This window comes from Opisthocomus hoazin, chromosome 6 (genome assembly GCF_030867145.1).
Source record: "Opisthocomus hoazin isolate bOpiHoa1 chromosome 6, bOpiHoa1.hap1, whole genome shotgun sequence".
Classification (NCBI taxonomy): Eukaryota; Metazoa; Chordata; class Aves; order Opisthocomiformes; family Opisthocomidae; genus Opisthocomus; species Opisthocomus hoazin.
The window spans coordinates 58,537,392-58,561,765 of record NC_134419.1 but is presented as its reverse complement, the minus strand read 5'-3'; the positions used below and the strand labels follow the sequence as shown (position 1 = coordinate 58,561,765).

At 46.9% G+C, this 24,374-nt stretch overlaps 2 protein-coding genes and 1 non-coding gene across 8 annotated transcripts in view; all 3 read left to right on the top strand.

The window, feature by feature from the left end:
* The first annotated feature begins 692 nt into the window (after nucleotides 1-692).
* CWF19L1 (CWF19 like cell cycle control factor 1) lies at nucleotides 693-15,728 on the top strand. Of its 4 annotated transcripts, XM_075423296.1 has the most exons (14): nucleotides 693-795; nucleotides 945-1,029; nucleotides 1,561-1,639; nucleotides 3,921-4,022; nucleotides 4,812-5,026; nucleotides 7,006-7,124; nucleotides 7,777-7,861; nucleotides 8,729-8,869; nucleotides 11,043-11,154; nucleotides 12,351-12,430; nucleotides 13,331-13,540; nucleotides 14,311-14,430; nucleotides 15,325-15,422; nucleotides 15,495-15,728. In XM_075423296.1, the coding sequence occupies exons 1-14, from the start codon at nucleotides 773-775 to the stop codon at nucleotides 15,637-15,639; spliced, it is 1,614 nt and encodes a 537-aa protein (XP_075279411.1). In that variant the 5' UTR covers nucleotides 693-772; the 3' UTR covers nucleotides 15,640-15,728. The 4 variants fall into 4 exon arrangements, with proteins under 4 accessions (XP_075279411.1, XP_075279412.1, XP_075279413.1 ...); XM_075423297.1 differs by lacking the exon at nucleotides 3,921-4,022; XM_075423298.1 differs by lacking the exon at nucleotides 693-795 and having other exon boundaries at nucleotides 1,028-1,106.
* On the top strand, nucleotides 14,003-14,144 carry LOC142361830 (small nucleolar RNA SNORA12). Its single transcript, XR_012764448.1, has one exon. It is a non-coding gene; the product is annotated as a small nucleolar RNA SNORA12 (small nucleolar RNA).
* A 50-nt stretch (nucleotides 15,729-15,778) lies between the features above and the next one.
* CHUK (component of inhibitor of nuclear factor kappa B kinase complex) overlaps nucleotides 15,779-24,374 on the top strand; it is a 30,840-nt gene continuing 22,244 nt past the window's right edge. Inside the window, exons 1-5 of one of the 3 annotated variants that reach the window (XM_075423292.1) lie at nucleotides 15,779-15,908; nucleotides 15,995-16,089; nucleotides 17,534-17,648; nucleotides 20,518-20,587; nucleotides 24,244-24,332. In XM_075423292.1, coding sequence (XP_075279407.1) covers nucleotides 15,852-15,908; nucleotides 15,995-16,089; nucleotides 17,534-17,648; nucleotides 20,518-20,587; nucleotides 24,244-24,332 — 426 coding nt within the window. In that variant the 5' untranslated portion in view covers nucleotides 15,779-15,851. Of the gene's footprint in view, nucleotides 15,909-15,994; nucleotides 16,090-17,316; nucleotides 17,380-17,504; nucleotides 17,649-20,517; nucleotides 20,588-24,243; nucleotides 24,333-24,374 lie in introns of those variants that run through there. The other 2 variants (XM_075423293.1, XM_075423294.1) reach the window with 2 other exon arrangements.

Here is a 24,374-nt window from a genome sequence, read left to right as displayed (position 1 = left end):
TCTCTGTCAAGATGAAACCTCTTCTCATATCATCTTACGTCATGTCCAATTTGTTGTCAGTCAGGGTCCCTAGGTCCTTCTCTGAAGAGCCTCTTTCCAACCAGTGAGCCCCCAGCATGTCCTGGGTGCCTGGGGCAGTTCTTCCCGAGGGGAAGGACTTCGCACTTCCCTTGGTTGAACTTCACAAGGTTTCTCTCAGCCTGTCGAGGTCCCTCTGGATGACAGCATGACCCTCTGGTGTCGCAGCCACTGCTCCCAGTTTTGTACCACCTGCCAGCTGGCTAAGGATGCACATGGTCACCTCACCATAGCCAGCTATCAGGCTGGGGAAATGCAGCTTCTCTCCTTCGTAAGTCCACGCTGACTCCTCCTGCTCACCTCCCTCTCCTTGACATGCCTGGAGATGGTTTCCAGGGCTGGCTGCTCCATCCCCTTCCCAGGGACCGCAGGGAGGCCCGTCTTGCCGGCAGTTCCCCACATCCTCCTTCCTGCCCTCCTGGAAGCGGGACGCCTTTTGCTTTTCACCAGACCTCGGGAACCTCCCCCGTTGCCGGGATCTTTCCAAGGTGACGGAGAGTGTCCCCGCACGGACACCAGGCCGCTCCCTCACCGCCGGTGTGCGCCAGCCGGTGACACGCACTGCCCACTGCTCGCTCCGGCCCCCGCCCCGCCGCTGTCCCGGAAGCGGCGGCGGAGCGCTTTGGGCAGCGCACCCGGAAGCGGCCGGGGTTCGAGGCGCGGAGGCACCGCTCCGAGTGGAGGCACCTGCGGCATGGCAGCTGCGCCGCTGCGCGTGTGCGTTCGGCGGCCCGGGGCCGGGGCGGGCGGCACGGCGCCGGGCGCGGCGCGGCGGGGCGGGGCGGTGGCGGCCGTGGGGGAGGCAGCTGCTGCTGAGGCGCGGCAGGGCCGCGGCGTGGCGGCCGCTGACGCGCCGTGTCCCGCAGGCTGGCGTGTGGCGACGTGGAGGGGCGGCTGGAGGCGCTCTTCGGGCGGGTCCGGACCATCCAGGGCAAGAGCGGCCGCTTCGACGTAAGGCTCCGGGGGGCGGCCCGGGCACGGGGTGCCCCGCTCCGCTCCCTGCGGTGTGTGGGGCCGTTCTGCGTGGGGTGAGCGGGGGCGTCGGGACGGCTTGGGTCGGGGGCCTGCCCGGGTGACGCAGGAGAGGTTCCTGGGTGGGTTTCGCGGGCAGGGGCTGCTGTCCGGAGCCGCGTGCGTCCCTGCGGGGCCGTGACCCCCCTCCTCCCACTGGGGGGGCGAGCGGGCCGGCCGGGGGGGCTTTGCACCCCCCAGGCCCTCGTGTCCAGCACCAAAGCGTGGGGAGGAGCCGTGACCCGCGGGCAGAGAATGCGGTGCAAGAGCAGCGGTCTGCTCACCGCGTTTGTACCCGTTAACGTTGCTGTTACGCAGTTGATGCCTGCGGCAGATGAACACGGAGGAACCTCTTTACCGTACCAAACAAAATGCTGCCGAAGAGACGCGTCTCACACTGCGGTGACAATACAGCAAATTGGTGAAAAAGTTGTGTTAAATGGCAACTCTTACTTTATCTGATGTTTTTAGATGCTTTTGTGCGTTGGGAATTTTTTTGGCTCAACTTCAGAGACGGAATGGGCAGAGTATCGCGCGGGGGCCAAGAAAGGTAAGGAAGGCATCGTCGCATTGTGCTGGTGATTGCACTATTTCGCGACCCACTTCACTGTCTCATCACAGTGTGCTTTTGTATTCAGAAGTCACAGTTAAATGGTGTAGTGTTCAACCAGTTAAACTCACGTAGGAGAACTCCACATAGGAGGGAAAGATGGGTTTGTTTTAAAACAAAACTCATTTCTGTCATGCGCTCGGACTCGGAAGCACAAAGATGCATGTGTCCAAGCTGCCTGCCCACAAATTGGGCATCGAGGCCTGCGCCTGGGTCATCTGGCTAGTGCTGTTCACAGTCATAGGGGAGACACAAGATGTTGCTAACTGGTGTCAGGGTCTTCTCTCTCCTTGCTTGGATGTCCTGCGGCTCTGCTTCTGTTCCTCCTTTCCTGTTTCCCACCTCCTTACAGTTTTAGCCTGCTGGCTGCCATCTGGGGCAGTCCTTGTTTTCTTTACCCTTGTAGCCTTAGAAGCTGTACATAGATGTTTACAGCGCTTCAGTCAGCAGGCCATGGGATCCCAGCACACCTGCCAGTGTGTAGCCCTTCTTCTGCCACTTGTGGTGCTTCTGTCACAGAAATTCTCAGTCATTCCCTGTGCACACCCACCTTCATACTTCCACCACAGACCTCTCTGCAGTGTGTAGCACTGCTGTCCTTCCCCCCCCTGCATTCAGGCCCAAGGAGAAAGAGGAAAGCAGAGGTGCTGGTGGGCTGAGCATCTCCGTTCTTCAGCCACGGAGATTAGAATGCTTTCCAGAGGAGCAGGGTTTGCTCATTCATCCTTGATCATCACAGGCTGTGTGCTGAAGACATTTGCCCAGCCATGGATATAAAAAGTCCTATGTGGGTTTCTCTGCCTCTTTCCACACCCCTCTTATAAGGGAGATGCTACCTCACGAGCATTTGTAGTATTCCTCTGTCCTCTTCAGTGCTACTCTGGCTCTCGCCCCTGGCATGAGGCAAACCAGAAAGGAGCTGGGACTCTTGGTTTCCGTTTCTTCTCTGCTGGCACATCACTCCCCAGTTACCCCTGATTGTTTGTGCGTCTGTGTGAGCTGTCTGGACAAAGATTGTCCCATTTGCTGCTTGTGGCCGAGGACTTACTGTAGTGAGGCATGCTGCCTTGTGTTCCTGTTGCTATGAGAATATAAGCAGAATTGTTACTGGCTTAAACTTCACTCCCCAAGGAAGCTCACCTGTGCATGCAGGGAGAAGAGTGGGTGTTAACAGCAAAGTCTTACCTGGGCGGATGCATTTTTGCTCATCCTCACTTGAATTGTCTTTACCCTTTGAACTGTTAGAAAAATCTGTAGCTTATAACCTCACCTCTACGCACATAGATACAAACAAGATTCATGTCACTTCATTCTGGTTTTAAGCCATTCATAAGGTTTTCAAACGCTGCTCTGTGATTGAAAGCAAGCTCCTGTATCTTCTGACTGTGGGGGCTGGAACTTCAAGCAACGGTCTAACAACAGCTGTAGCAGAGCTGCTGTATTGTTGTTCCTTTCCCTTCTTAAATAGGAAACTATTACTGTTTTTTATTCAGCGAAAAACTTTGCATCTGCTGACCAGGTGAACTGTTGACCACCTTACTGGTATACTGGTCTGCCTTGAAATCTACAGGAGGTGTCTCTGAGATTGGTCATTGCTTTTTCTAACTTTTAATAGGTTGAAAAGACTTGACCTATGCTCTTTGGAGAAGTCAAATTTTTATTGATCACCTAGACACAGAGAAATTAAAACTGGTACTTCCCATTGCTTTTTTTATTATATCCACCAGTTCTAGGTGAAGTTATGCAGCAAATTCTTCTGCCAAGTGAATAAAAGAGCTGATGAACTTGAACTTTTCCCCTAAAACATCAGTGGTTTGCAGTTTTTCGATAGCCATATGGATTTAGATCAGCTTAAACTGAATCACCAGGTGTCCCTGTGCTCTGGTGTTTACTTAGCATTGTCCTAGGGAAGAACTGTGTTTTTAGGGCTATGGGTCATTTCAGAGCTGATCTTTTTATGTAGGCAGTGGAGTGAATTGTAGTTGAAGCAGAGGTTATCCTCTGCTGGTGCTACATGCATCTGTGGAAATAGCAGGCTTGGGGACTTATTTTGAAGGAAGGTTTCTTCCGTGCTTATTGCTCCTCGGTGCTTTGCAAAGGAGTGGTGTTGGGGTCTGTAGGAATGGATGGGACCTGCTGTAGTTCCTAGTAAATGTGGACTGAACTTGTGCTAATGTACTTGAATTAAAGCAGAGTGAGTGCATGTGATTTTCTTCCTCAGCTCCAATTCCAACCTATGTGCTTGGTGCTAATAACCAAGAGACCGTGAGCTATTTTCCAGACATCAGTGGCTGTGAATTAGCTGAGAACATCACTTATTTAGGTAAGGCTGCAGATGATTTGTGATAGGGAATGTGCATTTGCCCAGTGGTGCTTTCATGAATGTCTTCTGATCTTCCCACTTCAAAGCCCTTCCTTTTTCTGGAAATTTTAAGGTGGCATTTCTTGTTCCAAGGTTCAGACTGGAGTTTATACTGAAAGGCTGATACAATCTGCTGTGTAAAATGTGAAAGAGAACCTTGCTTTTTTTGTTGTTTTCTAACACTGAACTTGCTAACCAAAAGGAATAGCGGTTGAAAGAGCCTGTTCTTTGAGAATATCGTGTTCCCATAGCATGCCCATCTTTGTATGGGGAAGGTTTCCTGCTTGAAGTGTGATTTTTGCTATGCTCTGAGGCTGTACTGGAATAGCAGAGGTAAGAAGTGTCATCTTCAAAGGTAATGAAGCTGTAGCAAAGCTAAAAAGAAAAAATAGTTTCTTTCTAGAATGCCACCTGACAAAAAATGTAACAAGTAAAGGCACTTGCAATTGGCTTTTTTTTCTCAGCCTTCATACTGAGCTTTTGATATGGTTTGATTTTTGGGAAGCAAGATAGCAGCAAAGAGAGAAGACTAGGGGTTGTCTGAACAGCTGCTTCACTGTAGGCAGGGTTCCAGCCACTGTGCTAAAACATGTCTTTGCTGCAGTTTATGGGCACAAAAAATGAGCTGTCTGTAAGGATAGTTTCAGTAGAAGTAAGGCAGGATTACTGAATTTGGTCTTCTGTCTATGATGCGACTAAGAGATTACTTGCAATGTCACATCTGAAGTGCATGCCTGTGTATTAATGCAGGCCGTCGAGGTCTTTACAGTGGTGCTTCTGGACTGCAGATCGTGTACCTGAGCGGTATTGAGTATCAGGATGAGCCAGCTCCTGCCTACAGTTTTAGCGCCAAGGATGTGGAAGAATTAAAAACGTCTTTGTTATCAACCCCAGACTTCAAAGGTGTGGATATACTGCTTACATCCCCCTGGCCCAGAGGTGTGGGGACTTTTGCCAACAGCGCGGTAAGTATTCTGTTTTCTGGTGGAATGAGTTTCCAGATGGATTTAATAAAGGATTGCCTTTCTGCTTGCTGTGGTAATTTGGGCTATTGGGTGAGTGCTTGAGAAAGCTGAGAGTAAAAAATAGACAGCAGATGTTCTGGTTCTTCAGAGAACAACCACCAGTGGGGAGGGGGATTTGTGAAACTTACTAGTGTGTTTTATCTGTCCCTGCCTGAAAAATCAGAGTGAATAGCTTTCATCTGATCACAGATGTTGCTCTGAATTCAATTGGTTGCAGTTGCTGTGGAATGATACTGCTAGTATCTGATGTGGAATGCTGTGCTCTAAGCATCTTCATTATCACTTGACATTAAGTCGTTCTTTTTCCCCCTTTCAAAACTTTGTAAGTGATTTAGTGTTTTATTTCCTTAAGTATCAGTCAGCTGTACTAAATGGTCTGGTTCTTCCTCTGTCTGGATTTTGAGGATGCTGTTTCATTTGTGTCCAATTTTCTGTTGTTAATGTTCCTCAGCAGAAGTGATTTTCCAGTCATAAGTTCAGGTGATCTGAAACCTTGCAGGAGAGCAAGGCCGCATACCATGGCAAAAGTAGACATTTTGCTTTCTCTCAGTATCTTCCAGCATCCAAAAAGAGAAACGATCCTCAGTCTAAAGGCATAAATAAACCCTCCCTCGTCTCCCCCCAAAAAAACCAACCCCACTATCCTAGGGAGTTGGCAAGAAACAAGTTGTAGGGATGTTCTGGCTTAAAAAGAAAATTCAGGTCTAGAAATTCCCATGAGGGTTCTCTGTAGTAGTTTAGTGTATCATTCCACACTTCACTTCCCTAGGCATGAATTTGCGGAGAATGTACTCAGTTGGATTAAGAGGAGTATATTAATAGTGATTATATTCAAATATGCTTCTTGTTAGAGTGTGTATTGTGTCACCTGAGGATTTCAGTAATAAGTCTTGGAGATTCCCTTGTGTACAGAGACCCTGAAATCCCGTCACGCAAATAAAGCAGGAAGTTTGAGGAATGAACAATTAGGTCTCTTGCTCTTTGTCACATGAAGTTTCTCTTTCAGCATAAGTGGCGTGAGAAGGTAAACTGCATGGATGAGAATTGACTTCTTGGAAAAGTCTGTGGGTTTCCTTTTTCTGAGGTGCTTCACAGCTGTGGCTGTTTTCAGCGGGTCTGGAAGCAGCCAGCCCTCAGTGCAGGCATTGCTGGGCTCCCCTCTGCCATGCCCGCTGCGAGGGCAGCAGGAGGGAGCACAGAGAGGAAAAATGCTTTCTGGAGGATGATTAGTGCCTGTCCCACTGTCACAATGAAGGGCTGTGACAGGTGCCTGCCAGGTCAGAGTCTTGTTCCCTGTGCTTTTACCAAAGGTAACAAGGCAGCAGACATGCGCTATTTCTGAACTTCTTACTTCCTCTGCCCCTTTTCTTTCACCACTTCACTTCTCAGTCTAAGGCTAGTGGGGAAAAGACAGCATAAGAAGAGCCTTCACTCAAGGAAGTGCTTGGAAGTCTGCACCTTGGCTGTGATTTGTTTTGCTCTGACTTGTCAGGGATGAGAGTGAGATGAAATGACATGGCATATGGAAACCTCGCAGCTTTCCTATTTGCTTCACTCATGCACTAAAGCTTTAGCACTCTGGCGGTGTGGTCAAAACTTGTCTCGAGGATTTTGACATCTGTTGGTGTTTGCCAGACTCTTCTGCCCTGGCATCACAAGACGAAGAGAAGGAAAATATAACAAACTTGGATTGAAGGAACGAGTGGATGCAAACCCTGACTACACAGAGTGGAGTAAATGAGTAGGCTCTGGTTGGCGTTAAGAGATCAAGCCTTTTCGACTTTTTTTTTCCAATTCCAGGGAATGGCGACCTCTATAGTCAGTCTCTGCATTTCCAGCATGGAGTTTTGTATAAAACTGTTTCTTTTCTCTGTAATCTGACAGGTTTTTTTACATAAAACTTGGTTTGTATTTTGTAGGGAGAAATAGATACCAAGAAATGTGGCTCCAAGTTAGTATCTGATCTTGCTGCAAGTCTCAAACCAAGATACCACTTTGCTGCCCTGGAGAAGGCCTATTATGAAAGACTTCCTTACAGGTTTGTAAGACCATGTGAAATCTCATTTATTTTCTAATAGTTCAATTTTTAAAGAACACAGGAGGACAACTTTAAAATAACTTTGTGAAGTCATCCAGCCCCAATGCAGGGTCAGGATTGTTTCTCAGATGCGTTTTATTGCCATAATTCTGGCTGATGCCACATTAGTTGCCCTTAGTCGCATTTAAACAGTGTTCAGCCTAATTCAGGGGTATATGTCTGAAAATGTATCGTGGAAAAGCTCTTGTGTGGTGAAGAGAGAGGTGTCTTCAGTCATAACTGTATATAAAATGTGACTAGTGATGTAAGGTAGGTGTCAGAACAACCTGCAACTAAAACTAAGGCTGTCGTGTTAATGTTGGATAACATTATTATCCTTTGCACAGGAAACACTTTAAAGGTGTAGCTGTTTTCAGACTAATGAATTGTCCTGTCATCTCTGTATTTGGACCGCAATGAGATGTCATATTGTTCTGTGTAGCTGTTTGCTGTTAGATCTCGTGAGTCTGTCTGTTGTCAAGCCTTCTTGTTCTTGGCCAAAGACCATACATGGCTGACGTGCTGTCTGAGTAGCTTCATGGAGGGCACATGGTTTTCCCACTGTCTTTTTCTATATTGTATATGCCAGTAGTCATGTTTTGCTTCCTTACAGAAATCACACAGTGTTACAGGAGACCCCACAGCATGTGAGCAGGTTTATTGCACTTGCTAATGTTGGCAATACAAGCAAGAAAAAGGTACTTGCACTCTTGAATCATTCTTCTTTTCTCAAGCACAAAGGACAGTAAGTCCAGTTTTGGCTAGCTAGAGAACAGCGTTGATCATTAAAAGCTTGACTGAAGTGGAGGGATCTGTCTCACTTGAATAATAGATACCATTTTCCCGTTGTTTCAGAAGGGTACAGGCTGCAAGATGTGTTCTGAGGCATTGTTTTTCTTCTTTACCTGGTGAAATGGCATGTAGATGTGAAGACAGCTGCAGAGGAAAGTGGTTAGAAAGCTGCCATTCCTTCCTCTACCCCAGCTGCTTTATGTATTTTCTGTTCGCATGGCCTGCTTTAAGAAGGAAGCAAAATTCCAAAGGAGCCATAACAAATCACTGAAAATAACTTCTGGGATGGGAACAGGCTGTTTTGTTGTTTTGGGGGTTTTTTTAACCTATTTCTCTTCTCCCCTTAAGAAAGTTACAGAATATTGAAACAGAAGGACCAGTTGGTAGTGGTTAAGAAGGCATAGGAACCAGGCCTGGTAACAAAAGAAGGTCCAGGAGTTCTGGACATAAAGGAGGCCTGGAAACAGGCAAGGATCAAGGTCATTTCTTTCTCAAGTAGGATACACCGCTGCTTTTCAAGAAGATCTTCCCTTAAATGAAAGGAGTGAGCCACTTGGAAGCACTTCATAAACTCTTGGTTGCACTGAGTGGGAGACTGGCACAGGGACTGTGTTTCTCAAGTCTTATCCTAGGTTAAACACCGATTTGCTGAGTTCTTGCAGTGCTAGGTTGTGTGTTACTGTTTCAGGGTGGCTTAGTTCAAAGCTGACATCTCTAGAGTTGCAGTCATGGCAAAAGCTTCTTGCATTTGAGCTGTCTGTTTTTTGTTCTAGTATCTCTATGCCTTCAGCATTGTGCCAATGAGCTTGATGGACCCTGTAGAGCTAGTGAAGCAGCCACAGGACACCACTGAAAATCCATACCGGAAATCACGGAAGGAGGCTCAGAAAACGAAAGCACCCCTGCATGCAGAGGTACTGCTGCATTCTTCATGTGTGCACTCTGATTTCACTCCATGTGTTCAGGGAGCTTAGAACAGTGTTTGGCTTTAACCTTGGAACATTTCTGTCTAAAACACTTCAGGGTTCTGTGTAAACTATTTGCGTTAACCAAACTGTATAGATGCAATGCATGGGAGTTTGTTACAGTTTGCTCCTTCTTGAGCCAACTGTATCAAGCCTGGGCTGCATCAAAAGCAGTGTGGCCAGCAGATCGAGGGAGGCGATTGTGCCCCTCTGCTCTGGTGAGACCTCATGTGGGGTCCTGCATCCAGCTCTGGAGACCTCAGCACAGGAAAGACATGGACCTGTTGAAGCGGGTCCAGAGGAGGGCCACAAAGATGATCAGAGGGCTGGAACACCTCCCCTGTGAGGAAAGGCTGAGAGAGTTGGGAGTGTTCAGCATGGAGAAGACTCTGGAGAGACCTTATAGCAGCCTTTCAATACTTAAAGGAAGCTTATAAAAGAGATGAGGACAAACTTTTTAGTAGGGCCTGTAGCGATAGGACAAAGGGTAATGGTTTTAAACTAAAAGAAGGTAGATTCAGACTAAATGTAAGGAAGAAATTTTTTACCATGAGGGTGGTAAAACACTGGCACAGGTTGCCCAGAGAGGTGGTCGATGCCCCATCCCTGGAAACATTCAAGGTCAGGTTGGATGGGGCTCTGAGCAACCTGATCTAGTTGAGGATGTCCCTGCTCACTGCAGAGGGGTTGGACTAAATGACCTTTAAAGGTCCCTTGCAATTCAAACCATTCAATGATTCTTCCTGCAGGTCTGCATGGTGATGCTGTTGCTTGTTTGATCTGCTTGCTTGGCAGGAGTGTCCCCTGTGGGCACCTCAGCATGTATGGTCGTCTTATTTCTAAGCTTACAGACTACAAATTAGTCCTTTGTAGTTGGCCCCTAGTTTTCTCCTCTAAAGTGCTGGCTACTGACGTGCTACTTTTTTGATGTTGCATTTCCATTCCATCCCTCAGTGTTGCTGAGCTAGGTGTTGGGTATTGGGGATTTTAAATTGCCAGCTTCATAATTGACCATCAGACAAGTGGATTGTGTTTGTTGTAGAGACTCAGACTATTTCCCTGTGCAGAGCATGTTTTGCCCTCTAAGCATTGTGGGATACTCCACTAATGCGGACATGTGAATAGCTGTGCCTGTATATCTTAACATAATGTAGAGGAACCAAATTGGGAAATCATTGATGGGAGGGGAAATACTCAGCCTGAAGTTAGGCTTGACTTGGGCTTTGCCGGACTAGTGTGTCAGGGAGGAAGTGCAATCACTGCTCTCCACCATTTCTCCCTGGGGCATGCACACACAGTGAAGGGCTAGCTCCTTCCAGCTGACAGCATGGGTGGGCGTGAAGGTGACAGGCACCTCCTGATTCCTTTAGCTGTGACAAACTCCTTGCCTCTAGCTGAGATTTGCTGTTGAGTTCAACCCCTGGCAGTAAAGCTTTAAATAGATCAAACAGTGAATGACTTAATGGAACCAAAAATTCTTGTACTTTTGAGCTTCAATATCCAATTGAAGACAGGCACAAAACCTTGTGAAGTTTACTGGGAAAAATGCTTCCGCTGTACATGCCCGTTCTTCCAACATGGGTTGGATTTTTGACTGCAGTTGCCCTCCTGTGTGGGAGCCAGGCTAAGCTGGCATGAGCAGCCCTGCTCTTTGCTGTCCTCTTCCGCAGTGCTTTCCTCTGCAGCATTAAAGCCTTCTAATGGTGTTTTGCCATACAGGACAACTTAGTCAAATGGTTTCAGCCTCTGTGTGAGTCTGTTGAGCGGATAACGTTTCTCTAAGAAATAAAGATGTTCTTTTGGTACTGGAAAGAGGGATTTGAACGATCCATAAAACCAAGAAATTCTGAATGTTCAGCGTGAGGCTAAATAGGAGAACATAGCAATTTGGGGCAGCTCTTCCAGAATTTTTTCTTTGGCTGAGGCTGCATATCCAGGCAGGCAAAGTCTGCTGCATTACTGGGAGAGCTCAATTCATTCTGTTCCAGGATATTGATGCTTTCACTGTTGATGGTTTTTGAAGATGGTTTACATATAAGAATTTGCTTCTTCCTGAAGAGGTATGTACTGTGACTCTCTGTGATGCAGTTATAATAGGCTTTGGTTTTCATTTTGTAAACAGGAAGAACCATCTTGTCAGTTTTTCTTTGATTTGAACAAGCATCAGGGAAAGAAACGTCCCTCAGATGGGAAGGAGAGAGGAGATTTCCAACCTAAGCAAGCCAAAAAACCTTGTAAGTGTATGGATGCTTATTTCCTGAGCTCTTCCATTGAAGCATTGGACCATCTCACTCTTCATTTTTTTCTCAGGCTGTTGAGCTGTATATGTCATCTTGCCAACATGCTCGGTAACTATACTAGATGCTGTGGGAATACAAAGGAATGAAGGGTCCCTTTTTTTCTACAAACCTAACAATCAATAGGTGAAAGAAAAGTCAAAAGTATAGTTTAAAAACTAGTTGGATCTGTGGTGGTTGTGGTTGGGCTGATACCATTTACTCTCTGAACCAGACTGGCCTCTGAACATGACAACAGGCAGTTTCACAAAGCAGCATGTTTCCATTCAGATGGACTGCAAGAGACTGAGTCACGGTGCTGACAAGTTCTGGAAACATCACTTCAGTTGTTCTGTGCTGAGTTCACAAAGTGTTAATGAACTGGGAAGGGAGGAAGCCCTTCTGTTACCTCTGTATTTCTGTGCTGTAAATCTCATTAGAGTTTGTCTGACTTGAAGAAATTTAAGTGAAATCTTTAAGGGTAGTGAATTCTCAGTGCCAGTGTTACTGCAAGCATGTATCTTTAGAAATGTTGGTCTCAGTTATAAAGAAATTTGGGCTTAAAATGGAAATGCAGGTGTTTGTCTTCCCTTTCGTTTCTGTGGAAGCTGTTTCCACTGCCAGTGGGTAAGCAGACATTCTTCGAAAATGCCTCTGGTAGATAATTTTGATTGCCTTTGTTACGTGAGACTAAGTTGTTCAGTTTTTATTTGTTAGATTTCGAAACGCTTTGCATAGTTCCTCCACATAACAGTTCTGTAGGCTAAATTACTTTATGCTATGGTGAGTGCAGTGTCATTTCTCTGTATGTGACTGCAGAGGCACAACTGACTGTAATGGCAGTGAGTTTTGATGAAAGAATCTGTGTGGGCTGTGTGGGTTTTCTTGTTTTCCCCCATCACTTCTGTAGGATGTAGTGTGTCATTGTGCATAGTTATGTAACTTCCAAAGTCTTCTGGAGTTTGATGACATGAGAAGAGAGCCTTGTTACACCGTTTTGCTCAGAAGAGCTGTGTCCTTCTGACATCTTCAGCACATTGTCAGCTGGAGAGTATGGCTGGAAAATTAACAGCTCTTCCAGATCTTGTTCCATTCCTTGCTCTGACAAATAAGCCTTGTGCTAACACCTGTTTCTCTTTCCTCTCCCAAAAAAGCAAAGACCGTGGGGCCCTGCTGGTTCTGCCTTGCCAGCCCAGAAGTTGAGAAGCACTTAGTTGTTAGTATTGGCACACATGTAAGTACTCACAGCACGTTCTTTGCTACATGACAGCAGAATTGTGCTGACATGGCAATAGAAAATACCAGTCTCCAATTTTAAATCTTAAAAAAGCTAAAACTTTCTTTGAAGCTGACTCTTGGTTTTATTTTCAGTTGCTTTGCATCTCCCCTACAAAATATATAAGTATATAGATAGTCTTTTAAAAAATGAAGCATGGCCCAGATTTGCTCTGGCAGCAGAGCTGGATTACAGTGTCAGAACACTTCTTGCTGCGCCAGCCCTCATGGTTTGCTTACGTTACCACCTGGCAGAACGTTTCCAGCGTGAGCTCAGTGTAAACTGGGACCTGTCTGGACTTACGCCAGATCTCCCTGCAATGATTGCTTCCAGTTTTGTTATATAGAGATTAAACAGAAGATAAGATAACTTTAAAGTCGATATCTCAGAATTACATCTTGGAGGTTAATTCAATCATTGGTATATTCACTTTGCTTAAAGTTATTGCTCCTGTATGGCACAATCCACTTCCAACTGCTACAGGGACAGGTTTGTCCACAGGCTTGTTTTAAAAACTGTTAACAATTTTCAAGTGGACTTTCTTGTCGTAGTAAGAAATTCTAGCTACAGTGGTGAAGTTCATTCAGCTGCTTTGCTGCAGACAAGGCATTCTCTGGTATTCAGAAGAGTTTTTTTGTGTGTGTGTCCTTTAGCAGTCCCTCTCTCATTCCTCTAGTAATTAATAAATTGCTAATAAACAATCCCTGGTAAGTGACATAGAGGAGAAGACTTTCCTGTTCCTCAGGCAGAATCACTAGGCTGGGGGATACTCAGAATGCAGTCAGAGAGTAAATTTCCACAGCATGGTAAGTAAGCGTTGCTTGCAAGGAGTAATTGGTGTGTACTGTTTCACTCTAGTGCTATCTTGCCCTGGCAAAAGGTGGCTTATTACCTGATCACGTCTTGATTTTGCCTATTGGCCACTATCAGTCAGTGGTTGACTTGTCTTCAGAGGTGGTGGAAGAAGTGACCAAGTACAAGTCTGCCCTAAAGGAATTTTTCAGAAGCAAGGGAAAACGATATGTCCTATTTGAAAGAAACTACAGGAGTCAGCATCTACAGTTACAGGTATGGTTTTACTGTTACCCTGGGAGAATATAAACTTGCACTTATCTTCAAATGAATTGAAAAAGAAAGCTTACCTTCAAATTTCCCTCTTTATTCTGTGCCTTCCCAGAGTATGGAGAGAAGTCATCCTCCCCACAGACAGAGCCAGAGTAATAATAAAACCGCCGTGCTGGTTCTGCCACAGTCATTTAATTCTTCCTGTTACAGCAGTACAGCGTTGGTTGTGTTGAGTGGGTGAGGAAGACTTTTCCCTGCATGGAACTGATTGAAAAGCCCACAAGATTTTCAGAGAAGTTGCAAGACCTCACTTGGACTGATCGGCTCACACTGGCACACGAACTGTGGTGCTTGCATTTGTAACTGAAATAGGTTGAAAGCAGAATTCTGGTCATTATCTACCAACACCAGCCCTTTGATTTGGGTTTGGGTTTTTTGTCCTTTTGTGTCAATCCTTTAGGAGTTTATTGTGGTGGTTTCTGTATTTGGCAGATCTGTAACTGTATCAGAGCGGCCTTAAACTACCACAGAGATCAGAAAGGAGAAGGCTGTGCTGAGAACTTTTTCAGACTTTTAGTTTTCAGCTTTTTGTTCAGCTCCTACAGAAAAAAATCTCATAAGTTTAAGCCTGTACAGATAGGTGCTTACCTGTCTTGTTTGATGATGCTGGGTGGTACTGAGGAGCATACCAGCTCCAGTGATGGATTGATTGCTTTCTGCAAGTGGTTTTTGTCTTTTCTTCTTTTTATGGAAATATTGTCCTCTCTTTGCAGGTGATTCCTGTCCCATTGGACCACTGTACTTCTGAAGACATTAAAGAGTCCTTTATTGCACAGGCACAGGAACAACAGATTGAATTATTAGAAATCCCAGAGCACTCAGATATCACGCAAGTATGAGATAAGATTTCACCTGTTACTCACTTTCCCCCTGTCCAGTCCAGGCTGCTGTTTCCCTCTGAGGTCACTTTGTCTGTAGGGTTAAGCATTTGGAGGCAGACAATTGCAGGCTTGAGTTGGAGGTGTGCCAGGTGAAGTTCCTGTGAACAACATATGTGTTGCTTCTTTGAAAATTATTCCAGCTGTGTGTAGGGCTTGCTAAATTCATTCCTGCTGATACCAAACACCAACCCTCTTTCAGTGCCGCTGCGTGTCAGGTATTTTTAGTTTCCCTTGGATAAGAATTTGAAAGAAATCTTCCTGTTCTGTTGGAGAATTATGTCACTACTGACTCGGTAGCTGTTTTTATTTTCCCCTTTGTACTCAGTGGTGACAGGGAGACCTGATCTGCAGCAGGAGCCAGAAATAGCATGTGTGCGTGCTTGTCTGTAAGCCAGTACAGCTATTGATACCCATGTTGGCAAGCCTAGAGGCTGATTTCTTGGCCGAGAAATGTGAGCGTAGCCCTTTCACATGCTTTTCTTCCTCTAAAAACACACTGTATTAGCGTGGGATGGCCCGACTCAGGTTAGGAATGATCAGAACTGCTCGGTTCTCTTATTCAACAAGTCTGTAGTGGTAACTGCAGAATGAAAGCACAGAAATTGTTAGAGTAGTGCCCAGTATGCATCGTCAACTGGCAATCCCAGCGGAAAGCGACCAGTCGCTTCATCCTCCTGTGGGAGTTACGGTCTGACGTCAGCCACTGGTGCAGTTTGATGTCTCCGGGTTGGTCGGTTTGTTCTGCCGAGTTTCCCCTCTCGAGAAACACCTGCTCTTTACCGAAACCGTGCTCGGTGCAGGGGTCTGCAGCCGCCCCCCTCTTTCCGCCTCCCCCCCCCCCCGCAGGTGGCGCAGCCGGGGACGCCCTACTTCTACGTGGAGCTGGACACGGGGGAGAAGCTCTTCCACCGCATCCGCGGCCGCTTCCCGCTGCACTTCGGCAGGTCGGTGCCCCCGCCCCTCCGCCCGCGGCGCGCGCGGCGGGACGCGGGCGGTGACGTCGGCTGTCGTTGCAGGGAGGTGCTGGCGAGCGAGGCGTTGCTGGCGCTGCCGCAGCGGGCCGACTGGCGGCGGTGCGCGGCGGAGCGCGCGGAGGAGGCGGCGCAAGCCCGCGCCTTCCGCCGCGACTTCCAGCCCTTCGACTTCGCCCTCCGGGCCTGACGGCGGCGCTCACGGCGGCGGCGGGCGCGCGGCCATTGGCGGGCGGCGGGCGCGCGCGGTGACGCGGCAATAAAGGCGGAGTGCCAGTGGCGGCGAGTGGCTGCGGCGCGATGGAGCGGGGCGCCCCCCCCGGGCCCGGCGGCGGCGCGGAGCGGGCTCCCGGCGGGGCGGCGCTGCGGGGGCAGCCGGCGGGCGGCTGCGGGCCTTGGGAGATGCGTGACCGCCTGGGCACCGGCGGCTTCGGTAACGTCTGCCTCTACCAGCACCAGGTCGGGCGGCGGCGGGGAGGGCCGGGGGAGGGCCGGGCGGCGGGGAGGGGCCGGGCCGGGGCGGCTGACGGCGCTGTGTCCCGCAGGACTCGGGCGCCCGGGTGGCCATCAAGTCCTGCCGGCTGGAGCTCAGCGTCAAGAACAAGGAGCGCTGGTGCCACGAGATCGACATCATGAAGAAGTGAGTGCGGAAGGGCCGGCGCGGCGGAGCCGGGGCCCGGGGGCGCCGAGCCCGCCAGGCTGAGGGGCCGGGGCATGGGGACAGCCGGGGCCTCGGCTCCTGTGCCCGCCGGGCTGGGGTTCTGCCTGTTGCGTGGCGGCTCTGCGCTGCTTTGTCTGTGGTCCCAAGGTGTCCAGGCGCTGCTGCCCTGGCGTGTTAGCTGATGCCTTGGCGTGGGACCTAGCGACATCCGAACTTTGCGGTCTGGTGCTGCCTGGGCCGTTTGTCCCTCTCCTAGCGATACCTGTATTTCTCCAGGCTCGCGCCATGAGGTGTGTTGATCTTCAGTGTGGTGACATGAGCACATCCACCTGTTCCCATACCTTGCAGTTGTTCATCTTTGATTTAGCAAATGGGGAGCTACAAATTTGTTTCCTGTCACATTCCCACATGTGCAGAATAATGTCTCCTAAACACTTTTTCATGAGAAACTACCCACTCTATGCTGCCTACCATCCCACTCCCCAGCATGTCCCTCTGAGGTACCTGTGAGCCAGAGCTGGTCAGGATTGTCCTCATGGGCGTGAGCAGTAGCTCTGAGTGTTGGGGTCTCACACAGTTGTTCCTGTATCCTGATAATTCCTCTTCCCTTTTGAGAGAGATCCCGGAGCGTGAAATGCTCTGTCCCACTGGTGGGAGCGGGGCTGCCTCTCAGTTTTGTTCTGAGTTGTCTTCACCAAGGCCTGCAGTGCCCCTGCTGCATAGAGCTTTACTGAGTGCCTACTCTGCCTTCTTGTCACCCTCGCCTGCTTAGTGTATGCACTAACATTGAAAGAAACTACTTGCAGGCAACCTGAGTTTGTAAGTATGTTCTCGTTAGTGTTTTCGCCATATTCATTTTCTGAGCTGCACAGCTGCAGCTGCTCTTATGGTGGCATCCAGAGGCTTTGGAAGGTGTACACAGAAGTAATTTGTCTTTGCTTCCTTCTGGATGTGTTTTATCTTCCCAAGAGTGATATATATTAGAGACAGTCAGGAAGCAGCTGTTTGAATTCAGTTGCAGAAGTGAATCCTTCCATGTGTACGTGAATTTCACCTCCCTAGTACAATTGCACAAGTGTTAACAGATTCCTACGAAACCATTGGGCCAGGGGAAATTGTCGCCACGTGCAGAAACAGAGACACGTATGTAACGACTTCACCAGGAACGTGTGGGAATCCAGACCTTGAGCCCGCATCCTCATCCTCAAAGTCCTGTACCATGAGCTTGAAGCATTGGTTCTGCTGATCACTGGTTTGTGTACTCCCAAGGTATGGATTTGCATTTGAATACTGGTAGGTACCAGTTGAAGAGCGTACTTCTCAGCAAGGATATATTTGGAGAACAGAAACTGTACCTGAAACATAAAATATGGTTTGTTGGCAATCTGTTGTAGAGTTTTCATCCAGTTTTCCACGTGCTTAGGTTGAACCATCCCAATGTAGTAAGAGCCTGTGAAGTTCCTGAGGAGATGAACTTTCTGGTTAATGACGTTCCTCTTCTGGCAATGGAATATTGTTCAGGGGGTGACCTCCGGAAGGTAATGTCTGCTTTGCTTTGCAATATGTAGCAAAAAATGTGGAGTTAATGCTGTTTCTGTAATTGTGGTTGTCGTGAAACCATGTGTGTTCTGTGGTGCTTTTCTTTTTAGGTATAAGTGTGGGCAAGTAAATGTAAGGCAGAAAAAAAACACATGGGAAATGAGGCTTGTGATTTTGAAACCAGAGGACAGAGAGCAATCCAAGGGGAGATACTCCCTTACCCTGAAGCAGTTTGTCCTTTCGTGGGGCTACTTTAGCATTAGTGCAACTTCCCGTAACCTAGACACTTCCAGCCAGCGTGTTTGGCTTTGCTGCAATGTGTCTCTGTCTGTCTGGTTTTGATTCACGTGTATCCAATGTTGTATTGCTCTCAGCACAGGGAAGGATTGTTTTGGTACTGGACTGAGGTCTCCAGGGCATCAGAGACTTTCCTGTTTGCTGTTTCCTGCTGAACTGTGAACTGCCCTTCTGCAAAGCAGCGACACCCAAGAGTAGAGGAATATTTCAGTAGTTCCCCAGGCAGCAGCCACATGGCCTGATAGAGCTTATGTTCCCTTTCTGTTGCAGCTGGGTCCAGGAAGCAGCCATCTGTATAGGGATGAAGAAGCAAATCCTTGTTGGTTAAGGTTTGCTTGGAAATCACTTCATCTAAGTGATCAGGAAGCTTGTTTTTCTGTTCTTGTTTTTGTTACTGGCGCTAAGTAGCGCTAGAGGAATGTGAGCAGATGTTGAATGCAATAACTGTGTATCTGCAATAGCAGCTAGTGTATTGGTAACTTAATGAGCCTGTTTTTATGTTTTTGAGTTGTTTACAACAGTAGGGACAATTTTAAGAGACAGTTTTCAGCTTGGCAATGAGAGGAAGTGGGTATATATGAAAATAGCATTTGGATGTCACAGGTACATGTAGCTGACTACGTTCTTGGTGACACTCGGATGTTGTAATTTTGCAGTAAAAGTTTTGAGATTACTTGAAGGTAAAGTGGAGACCCTGGCAAAGAAATTTGGGGTTACATTAGCTCTACTTGCAATGCAGTGTTTGATCATTTAATTTCTAATGAATCTTTAGTTGTTGCATAGATGCTGGGATAATTCAGGAAGTAACATGCTTCATTTCGTTTGATCGCATGTAATGCTTTGTTCCTTGAAGGAAAAAAGAAGCATGTTTTTTATTTCTGAATCTGCTCTTCTTTAAATCTTTCTCTTACACTCGCTTGGCATCACTTGTGTTTTGCACTGCTAAAAGTTTCTCATTGTATGTCTGCAATCTTCCATAAAGCCTGGAAAAGCATCTGCTTCTGTCTATGGGCCACGCACATTTTTATGCTTGTTCTCTTACAGCATAGTGTTGTGGACTCTGAGCTGGATTTCTGACTTTGCCCCTCTCCTCCTTCGTTGTTCAGCACATCTACCCAGAACTTATGGAATGAAATGTTGAAGTTTGGCTTTTCCCCTATAGAACTTTGACTACTGGTTGTGCCTGAAGTGTGAGAGGCACGCAAAGACAGGAAGATACATCATAGGAGGAGTGGCTACTGTGCAGGATCAAAAAAATCAGATGACATGTTGATTGACTCAGGTCGTATACGGCAAATTGCCGAAGCTACTTATTGACAGATCATTAAGACAGTGATTACGAGGGGGCTTCTACCATGCTTCTTGCTGGAGGAGCAAAATTCAGGGCAGGGAAGAGGAGAGATGAAAAGCACTTTAGAGTGGAGACAGAATTGAGAGTTTAGGTCATGGTCCATGCGGTGGACACTCCAGTGGTCCATAGGCAAATGATCTGCTTTTTAGCTCAGGATTAACTAGGTGGGTGACTTAGAAGCCAGCATGCTGAAGTGTCGAGCAGCTTCTTCTCATTGTGGGAGGGCAGTCAGGAAGCAGACCATGTCCTAAGGCAGAGCTAGCCAGCAATTGAGTGCTCTGAGCTGAAGAAGGTGACTTGTGTGGAGTGGGGCAGCCTGTGGCAATAGCACTGATATCGGAGAACATGCCCTTTGCTGGTTTTAAGATGCCTGACTGTGAGGTGAGTGGCTGGTACTGTGCCTTGGTCCCTGCAGGACTTAGGCAGCGTTATGGGAGTGAGGACTGACCATGGGTGGCTGCGGAGGTGGCTGCACAGTGTTTGGCAGCCTCTTGTGGCTGGGGCTGGTATCTGACTTTTCCACAGCACACTGAGAAAAACAGGCTCTGTTGGAGTCCATGGCCAACTTGTTCAGATTAAAGCAGCCAGCTGGGCTATTTGGGAGCAGTAAATGACTGCAGTGATATCTTCTCCTGTGGGCTACACTGAATTTAGGAGTTAACCTGTTGGTTTCCATTCCCATCCTTTTATCAGAGACCTGTGTTTGAATGCCAAGGGATTAGATGCGTATCCATTCCTTTTACTTTTTGTCACTCAGTTTATTTTCCTCACTGGAGAGTTGTTCTTCCAAGCAGCAGTCCTGCATCTGGTATTAGGGGTGTTCCCAGATACCGTCAAGCCAATCTTCAGCAGATGAGGAACAAGCAGGTTCCAGAAACCTCAGGATCCCTGTTGCCTGCAGCCACATGTCCCTGCCTGCATCTTACGCCCGTTTGCTTTCTGATGGCTTTCATTCTTTTATTATTCTAGCATTTTCTTGCATTATTCTAGCAGTCTAAATCATCTTTTCAACCCCATCTCTGTGCAATGAATTTTCTTTTTGTCTGAGTTGTTTTATTTTTCCTTCATGCTTTTATTTCACAAAGCCAACTACGTCATTCAACTGAGTTATATATGAGCTATGCTGCTTTCTGTGTCATGTCAGTAGGAGATGCAAAATGTTGTTCCTGACTGTTAGGTGTTGCACTGTGGGTCTAAACATCTTTTTTTCTTTACTGTAGTTGATAAATAAACCGGAAAACTGCTGTGGACTTAAGGAAAGTCAAATACTTTCTCTGCTTAGTGACATTGGTATGTAGTCAAATGCCTTTCTTGGGTTTAGTTTTGGGTTTTTTTTATGTGTAATGGCATTTTGCTTTTTCAGCTGACCTTGAAAATGGGACTAATGAGAACAGGATGTTAAAATAGATCAGATTTCTATTCTAGAGGAAGGACTTGGTATCCCTGCTGATGGAAGGCAAGAAGCTTGCACTAATGTAATGTGGAATGAGATTGAAAAAGCTGTGCAGTGGTCAGTAGTAGGTAACTGTGACCTTAACGTTTTGTTTTGTTAAGGACACTTTTTTTGTTCAAACCCCATTTCTGTTCATGGCTCTGGAGATGCCAAACTGCATGTCACTTGAAGGAATGTAACTTTTACAAGCCAAAAAGCAAGAACAAGTTGCCCTGTGGCTTCTCTGTGTAGGGTCCGCTTAGTAGGAGGGAAATTTTGTTTGCTCAGGGTGATGGTACAGAGAGGATGATAAACTGGAGTGGAGCTGAGAGCAAAGTAGGTAAGACCATAGCAGAAGAGGAATCCAACCATGCATGCTTTGGCTAGTCCAGCAATCTTCTGGCTAATGATTTGCTCTCAACTGAGTGTTAATTAGGTAGGCGATCCCAAAACAAGTGCACCTAAATGTTGAGAAGTTTCTCATTTTAGAAGAACAGTTCTGTTGGTCTGCGTTAGAGCTGTGGCTAGCACATTTGTAGAGATTGTGGTCTCCTTTGCTGAGCACTGTGGAGGGTACATCTGGATACAGTTGTCCACATCTGGCCTCGAGTTCCAGAGGGACATGGAGATCCTGGGAAGGCCCTGCAAAGGTGTTGCGTTAAAGGCGGGGTAAGGGGAGTCTAATAAGCGGCAAAAGGAGAGCCCTCCCGTTAAGTCACAAGGTTCAGAGCAGACCCCCTTGCTTTCTAAACTCTCTCTCAGAGGGGAGTCTAGGTGCGGCTGGATCTACTCCTAGTCCCATATTTGGTCAACGGTTTATGTCTAAAGGGTTAAGTGTGTAACCTCTTATCAGATGCAACTTGCCTGCCAGAGCCCTTCCAAGGACTTTCACTGAAACAGTTTCACAAAGTTGAAACAATAGGTAATTTATTCAATCGACAGGTATCACAGATTCGGGATTGCACTGTCTACAAAAGTTGAGCTCGAAGGTAATGGTTTAGTGCTTTAGTTAACAATGCGTTCCCAGGGATACGTCTGACAAAGTCAGAGGCGCAACTCTTACCAAAAAGGCGTCCCTTCTTGGGGGGGAAGAGAGGTTCAGACCCGTCCATCAGGTAAAGTTCTCGCTTGGCTCCTCCTCCCAAAGAGAGTTTTTGAGTGCCAATTCTTATATGTTTGGAAATCTTTTTGCGAGGTGGGACGAAGTCAATTATTGTGTATCGATTGGCTCTTGGCATGGAATGTCGTGTTGTCAGAAGTGGGACTCGGCAGTGTGACACGCCTATGGAGCGGGCATCTTAGTATGCATTTCCAGGGCCATCTGTTCTTTATCCAAAGCAATCTCTGAAGCAATCTCTGGCTGCGCAGCCTCCGTGGAGCCCCACAGATCACTTGGTTTACAGTGATGGGGTATCCCCCCTTACTTTTGTCTGATAAGATAAGCAGCAGTTAATTACTTCCTTTGTTAGCTCTTCGGCTCTTGACACCTCAGTGGAGAGACGCCTCAGTCCGAGTTTGTCTTTCATCTTGCATTTGACAAGTCCAGCAAGGCCATCGGTTACAAAAGACTGCCCAGGGCCTGGAGCACCCAACCCACCAGGAGATGGGCTTGTTGGGTCTGACCACGGGGAGGCTGAGGAGGGTCTCGGAGCAGTTTGTGGCTGCAGAAAGGGCGGGTGCAAAGGTGGTGGATGGGACCAAGCTGTACTTGGTGAGCAGTGAGTTCCTTCATCCTGGTTCCTCTTCCACTTGGAGAACAGTGTCTGTTGTCTTCATAAAAAGTGGAATGTCTTTGGCATGTCTTTGGCAAAGATTTGAAAATGCAGTGGAGAAGAAATGCAAATTAGAAGCTATTAAATGTGTAATGAGTGGTAAATCAATGAAGGTGGGGATTTTCTCCCTGATGGCAGAAAGTGTTTGAACTGTGAATAAGGCATGTTGGTTGACTATTTCTCTTCAAATAATCATGTAATGGATTTACAGTCACAGCTGGCTAGAAATAGTCTTTATGCGATGTGAAGTTAGAATATCTTTTGCGTAAGAAAATTTAAAATACCCCATGATAGACATGAGAAAATACAATAACTGTCTTGGGCCTGTCACTGGACCTTTTATTTTATTTCCACTTGCATATCTCCAAGATTGAAAAATCATGACTTAAAAACAAAAACCCCACAATTCAGCTTTTGAAAGTCATCTTTTACTGTTTTGTCTGTGGCTTTGTACTGTGGCAGACCCTTGTTTGATTATCTTTTGTTTAGCAGCCAGTGTTGTTATTTGAGTGGACCAGTAGTGAATTTTCACCTTCCCACAGACAGAATTTGTCTTGTTTCTTTTTTGTTGGTGGCCTCACAGACCCTGCAAAGGCAGTTCAAGTGCGGACTGTTGTCACAAGGCAAAGTCCTGCTCTTTGCCTTGTCTGGGATGCTCGCATTCCCTCCGCTATTGCAGCCACTCCTATATCCAGGCGATGAGCACATTCTGGAAACCAGCCTGGCAAAAACTTGGTTATTTTTTTCTTAGTAGTTTCCAGCTGGTTCGGTCCCAAAATCAAGCTGATCATGTGGTGCCATACATGCTTGTGCTGCCATGGAAATTGCATCTTGGAAGGAGAGTTTGGGAACCTGTGTTCCTTCTGGAGACAGCCCCGACACAGATTGCCTTAAAGCAATCGTGAAATTTCATTTTTAGCAGTGGGAGTGACAGAAGTAGTACTACTTTAAACATGCCAGTTCCCCACCAACAGAGGGGAAGCCTTGAGCCCCTAAGTTCAGTGTTGCTAATACTGGCCTGGGCATTGCTCGCAGCACATCGGTCAGCTGCTCCATGCAGCATTAACCAGAGGCTGCCCACGAATTGGTTTTTAGCTCCAGCTGTGCTTGTTTCATCATAACTGGACGGTCCCTTCGCTGATGGGGTGGTTTGTGTTGTGGTGCTTTGGCAATGGAAGTTTACTGGAAGCCCTATAAGCCAGTATTTGGCAGTAGTTCTAGGTCAAAGGGAAACTTAGCTTGTTTCATTTGCTTAATTAGTTTCAGTGCTTTCTTTCATCAGCATCTTGCATAATGTGCTCACATATACAAATAGGTCTTTTTGTTGTCTTGTGTTAATTTGCCAAGATCTTAGGCTTAGAGGACACGAAGAGCTGTTGCAAGCCGCCTGCGCATTTTGGAGACCTGTTTTGCTTGTCTGCGTGCTGCAGTTCATTTTGTAGCTCTGCAGTTTGAGAAGGAATCAGCTGCCTTCTCTTGTGCCTTACAGGCAAGGGATGTGATCTGCAGTCATGCCATGAGGTCTGAACTCTGTAGCAGCCTCTATTTCTGCAGAGCAAAGGGAGAGCTAGTTCCGTCCTAGCATAAATCGGACAAATCTTTTAAGTCAGTAGTTCTTAATGGTGCTTTAAAATGAAAATGTATTGATGTTAACGCCAAAGTCAGGGATATTCAATTTTTATCAGATGTATCGTTAATCGTTGTGAGTTTATTTTCTGTTAAATCAAACACTTATCTTTCAGGGTCTGGTATCCAGTATTTACATGAAAACAGAATTATACATAGAGATTTAAAGCCTGAAAATATTGTTCTTCAGGATGAAGGTGGGAAGGTAAGTCAGATGGCCTCTGTCAGTCGTGTTCCAACTGTCATT

Coding starts and splice junctions, on each gene's coding strand:
- CWF19L1 (XM_075423296.1), top strand. CDS start 773: ATGGCAGCTGCGCCGCTGCGCGT. Junction 1,640..3,920: donor TCGCGCGGGGGCCAAGAAAG/GTAAGGAAGGCA, acceptor TTTCTTCCTCAG/CTCCAATTCCAACCTATGTG. Junction 11,155..12,350: donor TAAGCAAGCCAAAAAACCTT/GTAAGTGTATGG, acceptor CTCCCAAAAAAG/CAAAGACCGTGGGGCCCTGC.